The 12,615-nt window shown below is 61.7% G+C and overlaps 1 protein-coding gene across 1 annotated transcript; it reads left to right on the top strand.

The window, feature by feature from the left end:
- Positions 1–3,812: 3,812 nt before the first annotated feature.
- On the top strand, positions 3,813–9,624 carry WDR18 (WD repeat domain 18). Its single transcript, XM_017657887.3, has 10 exons — positions 3,813–4,063; positions 4,813–4,923; positions 6,370–6,503; positions 6,727–6,868; positions 7,359–7,502; positions 7,719–7,783; positions 7,881–8,005; positions 8,162–8,328; positions 9,045–9,113; positions 9,222–9,624. Exons 1-10 carry the CDS (start codon positions 3,854–3,856, stop codon positions 9,351–9,353), a joined length of 1,299 nt encoding a protein of 432 aa, XP_017513376.2. The 5' UTR covers positions 3,813–3,853; the 3' UTR covers positions 9,354–9,624.
- The last annotated feature ends 2,991 nt before the right edge of the window (positions 9,625–12,615 follow it).

Below are 12,615 nucleotides of genomic sequence, written 5' to 3'. Positions count from 1 at the left end.
GATCCCACCCACCTCCTGCCCAGCCCATTATAGGACGCTGGATCCCTTTGCACAAATCTCGTGGGGCTCCCCCACCCTGTGCTGTGACAGGAGTCCACCCCGCCCCCCTGAGCCTTCCCACGGAGGGTCGGTTCACGTTTTCACATATACATTTCTATGTTGTGTAGACCCCAAAGAAACCGGAGCAAGTGGTGAATGCAGTCCTCAGGATGCACTTTGTGAACCACCCCACACCCTGCTCGGTGCAAATGGAAGGGAAACCATGTTCTCTGCCTCCAAACCCAAACCAGGCCACCACACCCCAGGCTTTTGGCTGGAAGAGATTTCCTGGGTGTCCAACCCATCCCCCTCACCCAGGGAACACCACCGGCTCAAGGTCAGCATGGCTGGACAGGGGGTCAGGCCCAGCCTCCCGCCACCTGGCTCCCCTGCCACCAGCCCTGACCAAGGCCGGCCTGGGCCGGTCCCTCCCGCCCAGGTCAGCCCCGAGGCTGCCTTAGGAGGGGAAATGAGCTCGCCCCTGCTGTTGCAGCCTGCTGGTTCCCACAGGCCTCCCCGTGGCCCATGTCATCCGCCGCGTTATCCACTCCTGCCAGAAATGAGTCAGCTACATCCTGGTCCTAGCCTGCATGGGCCTGGGGGACCAGAGAGGTCGGAGGTCAACCACCTGCTTCTCAGAGTGCCCTCTCCTAGGGGAGATAAGGAAAGAGGGACCTTTCTTTTCTAAAGGCCCTTTCCGGCAAACTGGATCGGCCAGTACAGCATCCTCATTCCTCCGCAAAGAGGCCCAGAAAGGGGGCCAGAGGCCCTGAGGTCACACAGCCTCTGGGGACGCAAGGAGGGATCTGGCCCCCCCCACCTCCTCCCAGCCTGCCAGAGCCCAGTGGAGCCTCCCCACCTTCTGGGCCTGCTGCTCCTTAGGAGGCCCTGGAGGCTTCCAAGAGGTGAAACTCAAAACCTCGGCCCATGAGCAGAGCCGAGGAAGCTCCGCCAGGAGCTTGGGGCGGGGGGGGGGGGGGGGGGGCGCTGAAAAAGCACAGGGTTTCCACTTGAGTCATCTGCCTTCCCCGGCACCATGCATGCACATAATGGGGCTGCCCCCGGAAGGTTCCTGAGTCCCGGACGGGCTGGGCTTGACATGGGGCTGGGACGCCAGAAAGACAGGGTCTGGTTGGGTTCCCAGGCCCCAAAACAAGAGGCACCCAGTAATTATGTAGGGAATGAGGGGCAGAGGGGTCGTGTCTGTGCCTCCGTCTCCCTGACCCCGCTCCTGCAGCTGGCACACCCTCCCAGCCTTGGACGTGAAGGAACCAGGTGCCCAGCTGGCACCAAGGAGGTCTGGCGACTGGGTGGTCTGAGACACCCCCTCCACCCCAAGTGTGGCTTTTGTCCTGCTCTTCTGACATAACTGGTCTGTCCTCATTCCGGGAACAGCTGGGGGTGGGGTGACCTCTGACCTCACACAGCAGCCTGGCTGAGCTGGGTCCTTGGGGAGGAGGGGAGGGAGAGGCCTTCAAGGGGGCTGGGACTGCAATCCAGCTGTCCTGCCCTGGAGGGCACCCGGGCTTGCCCCTGCCTGACTTAACCCACCCTCCCCAGCAGCTACCTGCCCCAAGGAAACGCTGGAGCACGTGCCTGCAGGGCCTGACTCTGTGTCCTGGAACCCAGGAAACTTCCAGCCCAGACTTCCCAGATGCCAACACAGACCCAGGGCCTGAATCCAGTTGCTGTAGGGAACCACTGCCTCCCCGCTGAACGTGTGAGGAAACTGAGGCCCAGAGCTGTGCCCTATGGTTCAGAAGCGCTGGGTTCAAACCCTGGGTTAGTGTTTAGAGGAAGGGCTGCACAATGTGGCCAACCAACCCACGGAGGATCCAGGATTCAGGATTCAAAGATTTAGTTTTGGGAAAAGAATGTTTTGAAATGTGTAAATTAGCATTTAAGTTGTTTCATTTTTCTTATTCACACTTTTAAAGCAACAGTTGAGAAACCTGGGGCATCAGTCGGTTCTGGGGTGGAAATCAGAAACAGCTGGTTCTAGTTCCCATCTGTCTTTGAACTAGGTGGCCCCTGCCTAGGTCCCCCATCAGGCAGCTGCTGGGGGTCTGCAGACACAGTTCTCCTCAACTTGCGAAAGTCCTTCAGTTCCCTCTCCCACGCCCCCAGGATAAAGTAAAACCCAGGCTCCCTGGCCCACAAGGCCCTGTATGGCCCAGCCCCCACTCCACAGTCAGCCTCAGGGCCTTTGCACTTGTCTCTGCCCACCTTTTCAAGCTGTTAGTTCTAAGCTCAGGCAACATCCACACTTTCAGACCCCCAAACCAGGCAGGGCCCCTGTGACACCCCTCGCTCCCCAAACTGATTCTTGGTGTGGCCTCTGGGCTAGGAGGGATCACACTGGGCAGAAACCCTATTCTGCCCGCCTCCCAGTCAGTGGCTCATGCATGCCACCTAGTGGCTGGGGCTGGGCTGGGGCTCCTGGCTCTGAGCTGTTCACCTCTGCCAGGACCACCCTTCCTCTCCTGCCCGGGCATCTTCTCCTGGACCGGGCAGTGGGGTTGCAGTTCACAGTTTCCATCCTATTCAGGGAGGCTCGCGGGCTCCAAGAATGCCCCCAGCAGCTAGGGGACAGGGACTCTTGACAGGACCCCCATGTCGATTGTAGGTACATTGCCCAGGACATGCAGAGAGATCTCGACTTCTAAGTGAATTCTCTCCTTTCTCAAAGGTTGGCAACTAATTTCACATTGCAAAATACTGTACAGTTTTTAGACACAGCGTGGGGCCAGCAGCTGTGACCTGAAGTTAACACTGCTCGGACAGAGCTCAGACATGTTTGACCTGCACCAAGTTCCTGAAATAAAAATGTGGATTTTGTGGCCCCCCAAAGAGGAGCCCAGGGGAAAAGCAGACGGTGAGGCCCTGAGTACGTATTTAATCACCACGTGTTGAGGGCCAGCTGGTAATTGTGTTACTGTGTCAAGCACGTAGTCTGTGTTTTATGTGCTAGGTTGCATGCAGGCCCTCGGGTCAGTCACAGGCATACTTCGTTTTATTGCATTCATTTTATTGTTTTGCAGACACCGCGTTTTTTTTTTTTTTTTTTTTTTTTTTTTTACAAATTGAAGGTTCGTGGCAATCCTGCCCTGAGCAAGTCTATTGGCGCCATTTTTCCAACAGCACTTGCTTGCTTCATGTCCCTGGCTACATTTTGGAAATTCTTACATATTTCAGTCCTTTCCATTACTATTTTACTTGTTATGGTGACCCATGATCACAACTCTGAAAGCTCAGGTGATGGTTAGCAGTTTTTAGCAATATGGTATTTTTAAATTGAAATACGTGCATGGCTTTTTTAGATACGATGCTATTGCACACTGTAGTTTACACTGTAGTGCAACGTAAAGATAATTTTTCTAAGCACTGGGACACCAAAAAAATGCATCTGACCCGCCTTACTAGTATTCGTTTTATTGCCGTGGTCTGGGACCAATACTTCATAAATTTGCATACCTAAAAAAATCCGAGATGTTGAGTGACTTGGCCAAAAGCGCCCAAGGGAAGTGGCCGGCCAGACCTCCAGGCTCTGAACCTACTAAGCTGGCCTTGGTTTCTCCATCCATTTTTGGAAGAGGTCTCGTTCCAAGGTCCCTCACTAGGGTGGAAGCCCCTTGATTCTCCTAGTGGGTAAAAATATGGCCCAGTTTCGGGCCCGTCCTCACCTCAGGCCTGTGCGCACGCGCGGCCGGCCAGCCTCCTCGGGCGGGGCCACGCGCTAGCCGCTCTGGCCCGCCAGGCGCAGTCCCCCGCGCCTGTTGGCGTGACGCACTTCCGGGGCGGAGGAGGAGGCAAGATGGCGGCGCCCATGGAAGTGGCCGTGTGTACGGACTCGGCGGCCCAGCTGTGGAGCTGCGTCGTGTGGGAGCTGCACTCAGGCGCCAACTTACTCACGTACCGCGGTGGTCAGGCCGGGCCCCGTGGCCTGGCAATGCTCAACGGCGAGTACCTGTTGGCAGCGCAGCTGGGCAAGAACTACATCAGCGCCTGGGAGCTGCAGCGGAAGGTGCGGCGGCAAACGTCCCAGCCGGGCCCGCTGGGGGTGCGCGAGGCGCCCGACACCGGGGCCAGGGGAAGGGTCGGTGGAGGCCTGAGCCGGGCAGAGAGTCTTGGTGACGGTGCTCTGCGCATGCGCGGGTGTGGGGTCTTCTCGGAGGAGAACGCGAACGCCCTGGGGGTGGCGGGGAGAGGTTAGGGCGCCGCGCGCACGCGCGGACCTGAGGGTGGTCCGAGGTCTGGGAAAATTGGAGGGCGGGTCCCTGGGGCAGCCGGCTCTGCGCACGCGCGCTTGGAGGGCTGGAGAGGTGGGGGGAGGGTCCAGAGGGCGCGAAATTCAGTTGAAGGGAGAACCTACAGCTGGGGTTCCGTGTTTCTCGTGGCCCTGGAAGGTGAAGATCCGAGGCCCGGGACGTAATGCATTTACCCTCCTCTAAAAAAATGGCACTATTTATCGCCGTGAGCGCCCTCGTGGACCCTCTCTGCCTTGTCCACTCTAGCCTGCATCCCTTGTCCCTCTGCCCCCCCCCACCACCACCACCTCCACCACAGACTATAAACACCAGTCCGCCTTTACCTCGAATCCGCAGGCCTCCCCCCTCCGTCCTGCGAAGCCTGGGTTGGAGCAGATCCTTCCTTGCGGAATCGTGGACTTGCCCAGGCCATCCTGTTCTGCTGCCTTGTTATTTCCTGGGACTTCTCTCTGCTGTCCCTAGTCCCAGGTTCCGTGTGAGGCACAGGCTGCTTGTGTCCCCCTAGGACCAGCTCCAGCAGAAGATCATGTGCCCCGGGCCTGTCACCTGTCTGACCACCTCGCCCACCGGTCTGTATGTCCTGGCTGGGATTGCAGAGAGCATATACCTGTGGGAGGTAAGAGGAGAAGCATGCACCAGGGGGATGATGGGTTTTGGTCTGTGGCCCGCTAAGTTAATTAGACCCCCGACTGTGCCGTGTTGGGGGAGAGCACCTCACATCCTGCACAGCGTGAGGTTTGGGGCCCGAAGACGTAACCATAAGTGCGCCTTTCCTCACCTGTCTGCACCCGCAAAACGACCTCTCCAGTTCCCCTGGGAATCTGCAGAGAGAACGGGAGCGCTCCGAACCATCAGAGGGCCCCCGCGATGTGTGGGGGCTTTCAAACCTCCGTGCTGATTGTGAAACCAGGAAGCAGTTGCTCAGGCACAGGGAGGGGCTCCTCTAAGGTTGCCCTCCCAGAAGTCCTCACCCTGGTTGCTGTCAGCCTGGCCCAGGGGGCGTGGGCACAAATCGTGGATGCCGTCCCTGAGCGCGGGCGTCGTAGGTGACTGCTCTTCCCTGCTTGGGGCTCCCATTCCCTGGTCCGGGCTGCTGCCCGCCCTCCCCGGAAAGTCCTGGACAGTGCGAGCTGGGACCACGAGGGGGCGCCCGCGAGGCCATCCGGAGGCAGGAGCTGGGGGCTGAGGGCTTTGAGCCCGGGGCCATCTGACTTGGGGCATCAGCTGCGACCACCTTCCGCCTGCCCCCCTGCCTGAGTGAGGAGGAGGCAGGGAGGCTGGGGTCCCTCGAGCAGGGGCTGTGGGGTTGTGAGTGCACATCTCAGTCCACGTTTTCCTCTTCCAGGGCTTTGGTGGCAACCCTGCTCCAGTGTGACCCTGTCTGGCTTAATCCCGGGCTCTGGGGGTTAGGGTGTGAACATGTTTACTTAGGGGGACAGTTCAGCCCACACAACCCCCATGACACAGCCCTTGCCAGCCCTGCTGGCAGGATCCTCTTCCTGCCCAACTGCCCAGCTCCCCAAGGGTCTCTGGCCTCCCACTCCCCCAGGCAGCACAGATGCCCCCCAGTCCCTCCCGCCAGACCTAGCGCACACATGACTGCATTTGAAGTCGTCCTGCCAGCCTGGAAGGTGGCTCCCACTGTAGTGGAATCACCTGGGTCCAGTGCACCCTGAAGGTCCTGACTTCCTCCCCAGCCTCCTCAGCCTCTGCATCCCACCCACCAGAGAGCTTCCCTGGGTGCTTTGGGTTACTGTGCCCTTGCCCTGTGCTGGTGGGGGTTCCTTGGGGTGGCTGGCAGCCCTGGGCCCAGCGTCAGGTCGTGGATGAGAGCTTGGGGGCACAAACGACACCCGGGTCTGCACCCACTTGGACGAGGTGGGAAGGCCCCTGCAGGCAGCCGGACAGGGCACGGCCCACCGAGCCTTGGTGTGCGATCTGGCGCCACAAGCCCCATACCATAGGCACAGGGTGGGCTCCCCACAGTATTCCCGTGGCCTGGGGACCGGAAGCTGCACCCCACTTCCTGCCCTGACTCCAGGGGGGCCCTCCCACTGCCCAGGTTTCCACAGGGAACCTTCTGGTCATCCTGACCCGCCACTACCAGGACGTCTCGTGCCTGCAGTTCACAGGGGACAGCAGCTACTTCCTCTCAGGGGGCAAAGACTGCTTGGTGCTGGTGTGGAGCCTCAGCAGGTAGGGCCTGGCCCTGGGGCCTGTGCACTGGGGGGCGGGTGGACGATGGCTGCCTCGGAGGAGTGGCAGGCGCCTGCTCTGCAGGAAGGCCAGGCCAAGGCCCGAGGAAACCAGGGGGCAGTGGGGAGCCAGCCCAGAATCCAACGAGGGTGGGCCAGTCTGGCGGCCACGGTGGGCATGGGGCGTGGGCCACCCGCCCTCTGAGGAGGGCTCCTTCCCACAGTGTGCTGCAGGCGGACCCTTCCAGGACCCCAGCCCCCCGGCACGTCTGGTCTCGCCACACCCTCCCCATCACAGACCTGCACTGTGGCTTTGGGGGGCCCCTGGCCCGGGTAGCCACCGCCTCGCTGGACCAGACGGTGAAGGTGGGCGCCCCTTGCACCCCAGTGGATCTGTGAGCTGTGCCCGGGTGGCTGGTGTGTCCTTGGCCAGCGTGCGCCAGTGACTCACCTCCTCCCCCCAGGCTGGCGGCTCCAGACGGCTTTTAATCCCCCTGATGCTTCTGGCCTCAAGGTCGTCCAGAGGGTGGACAGTCCAGCTCGGAAATTCCCACTTGGCTGCCTGCTCCTGGCAGCTCTGGCCAAATCTCAGGAGATTTAAGGGCATCCTGGCCCTCAGATCTTTACCGTGGTTGGGGGAGACCCAGGGCTGACCGGCCGGGGGCCTGGGAGCCAACAGTGGCCAAAGCAGTCAGTGGCAAGGGGTCCTGGGCCAGAGCACGGAGTCCTGTGTCGGGGAAAGGCAGGTCCCTCAGCCCCTGCAGCCGCCACGGGCAGCAGCTCCTGTCCCAGGTTCAGGGGGCCCCGGTGTCCTGGGAGCACCTGCCCCATGCCCCTGCCTCGCCCGCACCCCCAGCTGTGGGAGATCTCCTCGGGCGAACTGCTGCTGTCCGTGGTCTTTGACGTGGGCATCATGGCCGTGACCATGGACCTAGCCGAGCATCACATGTTCTGTGGTGGCAGCGACGGCTCCATTTTCCAGGTTGACCTCTGCACCTGGGTGAGTGACAGTGGGCAGCCGGGGGGCATGCCCAGGTGGAGGTTGGGTCCAGGGCCATGGGCGCCCAGGGCTTCATCCTCCTGGGTCCCGGTCCTGGTGCCCCACAAGTGGCCTCGGGCTCCCTCACAGAATGGGCTCCCCTGGGCCGCCCTCCCAGGGCCCCTTGGGCAGGGCCACCGTCTGTCCCTCTGCTCACGGGCCCTTCGGCCTCCACAGCCTGGGCAGAGAGAGAAGACTTTCCAGCCGGAGCAGGACAGTGGGAAGGTGTTCAAAGGGCACAGGTGCGGGTCAGGTCAGCCTCGGGGGGCTAGGGGCCGTTTCCTCGCCCTGGGTCAGGTCAGCCTCAGGGCTGCCCTTTCTCGGCCCCTCTGCCACCAGAAACCAGGTGACCTGTCTGTCCGTGTCCACGGATGGCAGCGTGCTGCTCTCGGGCTCACACGATGAGACGGTGCGCGTGTGGGACGTCCAGAGCAAGCAGTGCATAAGGACCCTGACCCTCAAAGGTGGGCGGGCCGCACCCTACACCCCAGCCAGTCCTTTTGGGCATGTTGAGGCATGTGGCCGTGGCCGCCAGGCCTGGTTCTGGGGTGAGACCCCTTCTGGCCAGGTTTGGGGAGGAGGGCCTGGCACAGGTGGGTCCTCACGGCGCTGACCCACAGGGCCTGTGACCAACGCCTCCATTGTGCTGGCACCGGTGGGCATGCTGAGCTCCGACTTCAGGCCCAGCCTGCCCCTGCCCCGCTTCAACAAGCACCTGCTGGGCGCCGAGCACGGGGATGAGCCGCAGCACGGAGGCCTCACGCTGCGCCTGGGCCTGCACCAGCAGGTGCGCACCCCGCAGCCGGGCAAGAGCCCCCCTACCCGGCCTGCCCTGCGCCTCCCGTCCCCTGGGGACTGGCTCCTTGCTCTGCCCCAGGGAGGAGGCTCCTCTAACCACAAGGCCAGCCCAGCCAGGTGACCGCCCCTGACTTCAGGAAACACTGGAACCTTCCAGAACGGAAGCAGGCCAGGCCCCGAGGTGCATTCGGGAGCAGGTCTGATAGGCCGGCGCCATTGTGTCCAGCCGCTTTGCCCGGCGTGGCAGTGGTGGCACCCGTGGGGCTGCGACAGCTTCGGCCCCCCACCCCACAGGGCCTGGTCGTGTGCACTGGGCAGCTCTGCCCACTGTTTCCACGCCGGGGGAATCACACACACCCACCCTCAGGAGGCTTGCTGGATGGATATGCCAGGCATCCATCCACCAGCTGTGGGCAGATAGTGTCCCCTCGCTGTCCCTCAAGGCCCAGCTCCAGTCCACACCTGCAGTGTGGCCAGCAGCAGCGCAGGCCCCCCACAGGAGGCTGTCCCGGAGCCGGAGCCTGCAGCCCCAAAAGAGGCCTCACCCCAGCCCAGCGGTCCTCCTCCGGACTTGTCACCCAACTGCTGGTGTCAGGAGGGCCTCTCTCTTGCAGAGTCGCTGCGAGCAGTGATGGGATAATGGCAGGGGTGGGTGGGATGCCCAGGTGAGCCCCGGGGCGCTGATGCGGCCCCCTGTTGTTGCAGGGCTCGGAGCCTAGCTACCTGGAGCGGGCGGAGCAGCTGCAGGCGGTGATGTGCAGCGCGATGGAGAAGGTGGGCCGGGGCTGGGGCCTGGGCGCGGAAGGGGCCGGGCTAGGGGCTGCCCTCTGCCAGACAAGGTGGGGTGCCCTGTGCTGTGCACCTGACCCCAGCCTCCCCCAGAACGTGCTGGGCGGCCAGGACCAGCTGCGCATCCGTGTGGCCGAGCTGGAGGACGAGGTGCGGAACCTGCGCAAGATCAACCGGGACCTGTTCGACTTTTCCACACGTGTCATCACCCGGCCGGCCAAGTGACCCTGGGCCGACTGCAGCCTGGACCACAGCCCCGTGGCGACTGACGGACAGGCCCCCCTGCCACCCGGGAGCACCTGGGTTGCTGTGGCTGGAAGCCCCCAGGCAGACCCCACATACACACACGCACACCGCTGCGCCCAGCAGGGGCTGGCCTGCCCACCGCTGTCTGTCTGGAGTCCACGCCAGTCGGGTCGTTCTGTGTGGGTTTTGATCCACTGGTGTCATTTGTGCCCCATTTGCTGTTCTGTTTTTAACAAGAGACCTGAAAGCACTTCCATGTCGGCCTCTGCGGGGTGGTCCCGGGACCCCCGCAGCAGGGGCCGTCTTGGGACTGGAGCCATCCAGAGCCCGGTCTGTAAGATCCGGTGCAGAGCCATGGTTCTGAAGATTTCCGGACACGTGGCTGCTGCCCCAGTGCCTCTGCACAACCGGCAGGGTTGGGCCATCCAGGGTGGGAGGGGGACTCTGCCAGGGGTCACCCGGGGTGGGAGTGACTCGGGAGGGCAGGGCGGCCGCAGTACCCAAGGGTCCCCCCTGCGGGGTCAGGGCAGCTGGCTTGGGTGGTGCTAATCTGGGCAGGGGCTCCCCAGAGGGACACGCATCTGGCCTCAGTCACAGTGTTACGGTCAGAGTGCAGGGTTTGAGGGAGGCCGGTCTCCCCCACTAGATTGGGGACGTGTCCAGCGCTGGTCACCATCTGGAGGCCAGCCCAGACACATAGGCCCCAAGGCCACCCAGGGAACATTCCAGAAAGCTGCCGCCGATTGCCAGCCCTGCCTAACAGTCTGGAAAATCCATGTGACTTAGTGGGTGCATGACGGCTGCAGTGGCTGCCAGCGGCCAGTGCTGAGTTCGTGCTGTCAGGCTAAGGGGTGTCTGCTCCCCTGGCACACCTACACACAGGGCAGTGCCAGCCCAGCCTCCACCCAGCCCCTTGTCTGGGGAGCAGAGATGGACTGTTACTTGGGGGGCTGCCCCATCAGTGCCAGGTGAGGTATCCTGTGGGCTGGTGTGTCAGGCACCTGGAAACCCTCTGAGGTTAGAAGGGGGACCGGTTGCAACAGGCCCTGGGGGTGCCCAATGGAGGTTGGGGGTCTGGCCTGTGGCAAACAGCTGGTGCAGGGCTGCATCCCCCTCCCCAGAGCTCGGGGGCCTCATTTCCCCACCTGTAGGCCAGGTGGTCTGTTCTCAGCCCTTAGTCTCTAGAAGTCCAGAAGGCAGCGGTGTACTTGAGGGCACGCTCAGGCCCCCCAAAGATCACCTCCCCTGCCTGGCCCTGACCCTCAGGAGGGTCCCTAGAGACCTCTGGTGCCCATGCCCTCTGTCCCCTGTCCTTGTTCTGTGACTAAGCATTGGCTTGGAAGGGGTGCCCTGGATGCCTGCTGCCATGCTGGCCCGTGTCCAAGTGAGTCCCAGACATGAGCTGGCAAGTGGCAATGAGATGGGCTCAGGATCTCTGCCTCTGCCTGGCAGCCACCTCACTGGATTTGGGTTCTGCCCCTGCCCACCTAAGGATTCCCACGACCAACAGCTCCCAAGCACCACCCTGGACCTTCAGCTGCCAACTGGGCAGGTCCTGGGGTCTCCTGGCTTGTCTGCCACACCCCACCCAGTGGCTAGGGGCTGAGGGGACTGTGGTGGCTTGTGGTCCCTGAAAGGTAGAGGTGGAGGGTGCCTGTGGGTGGGGAAGGTGGGGTCCCTACCCCCTGGAACTGTCATGATCTGAGTGCCAGCCCTGTGGCGGGGGGAGCCGCGCATGGACATGCAAACAGCCTCCATGCCCCGCTGTCACCACCCTGTCCAGTGCAGGCCTGGAAGACCATCATCATCCCTCGCAAACCGTGCTGAGAACTTGGAGGGGGTGGTGGGCCTCTGATGCAGCAGACGAAGGGGGTTAGGAATGGCGGGGCCTCTGGCCTCTTCCCCATCTGCCCCCAAATCAGCACATGGCTGCAGGTGAACTGCACCTGCTCCAGACTCGGTTTCCTTGCCCGTGAAGGGGGATGTGCCCCTGCTAGGTCTGCAGGGAGCCTGCAGGAGCTTGTGCGCACGGCGGCCTCATGGTCCTGTCTGTAAGAGCTGCCATACACGTTCCCAAGCAGCACAGTCTGGCCGCACTGCTGGAGGCAGGAGGCCTCATGATGCCCCCGTGTGCCGGCTGAGTCGGTGTAAACCCTAGTGAGATACTACCTCACACCCGCCAGGACGGCTGTTACTTAGAAAGTAGAAAATAACTGGTGTCGGAGAGGTGGTGGAGACATGCGACTGTGAAATGGGGCAGCTGCTGTGGCAAAGAGTCTTGGGGTCCTCAAAGATTTAAACATAGGAGTCACCACGTGCTCCAGCTCCACTTCAGGTTCACACCCCAAGGAGGCAACCAGTACACGTGCCTTCACAGTAGCCAGGAGCTTTGTCCACTGACCGACGCACAGGTGCACACAACACGGTCCGTCTGCACGCTGGGATGTTACTCGGTTGTGAAGAGGAAGGACTCCTGACCCCTCTACAGCATGGATGGACCTTGAGGACACAGTGCTCAGGGACACAAGCCCGACACAAAGGGCAGATCCTGTCTGATCCCTCTCCCAGGAGGTCTCTGGAGGAGCCCCAACCACAGAGACAAAGTGGGCGGTGGGGCTGGCGGCTGGGGTCAGGTCAGGGGTTAGTGCTTCATGGGGACAGAGCTTCAGTCTGGGAGAATGGAAAGTTCTGGAGACGGAGGGTGGGGACGGCTGCAGGACATGTGAGTGTGCTTCGTGCCCCCTGCTGCACACTCAGAAATGGTTAAGATGGTGAACTTTTTATGCAAGTTTTACCACAGAAGCGAAGGCTCGCGCACGCTTGTTCACCTGTTTGATCAGCACAGCAGCTAGGGAGTGGGAGCTCCCACTGTTGCTCGTGGAAAGATGGGGAAACTGAGGCACAGCAGTCAGGGCACCCAGATTGCACAAATGGGGAGATGGCAGTTCTGGATTTCAGTGGAATCTGGATCCCTCACTGCTGCTAAAATAATGACCCCGAGGAACCCAGGAGAAGAGGGTGGTAACAGCAAAGCCCCAGATTTGGGGGCTTCAGGGGGCACCTGTGGGAGTCCAGCGAGCCCCCTCCCACAGCCAGCACATGCAACAGTGTTTGTTGACTGGCTAACTGTGCATGTGCTGAGGGCCAGATGAGGGTGAGGAAGTGTCCCCTGCCAGGGCAGGTTCGTTTCTTGTGATGCATGCTGTCAGAGGGAGCTCACCCCAGAGTGGGATGAGTCTAG

Source organism: Manis javanica, chromosome 13 (assembly GCF_040802235.1).
Source record: "Manis javanica isolate MJ-LG chromosome 13, MJ_LKY, whole genome shotgun sequence".
Classification (NCBI taxonomy): Eukaryota; Metazoa; Chordata; class Mammalia; order Pholidota; family Manidae; genus Manis; species Manis javanica.
The sequence above is the reverse complement of the archived record's forward strand: the minus strand, read 5'-3'. Positions and strand labels throughout refer to the sequence as shown.

Bases quoted from the DNA above. Each gene is read 5' to 3' on its own strand.
- WDR18 (XM_017657887.3), top strand. From the start codon at position 3,854: ATGGCGGCGCCCATGGAAGTGGCCGTGTGTACGGACTCGGCGGCCCAG. The intron at 4,064-4,812 runs GTGCGGCGGCAA...GTGTCCCCCTAG, and splicing joins CCTGGGAGCTGCAGCGGAAG to GACCAGCTCCAGCAGAAGAT. The intron at 7,503-7,718 runs GTGAGTGACAGT...CGGCCTCCACAG, and splicing joins AGGTTGACCTCTGCACCTGG to CCTGGGCAGAGAGAGAAGAC.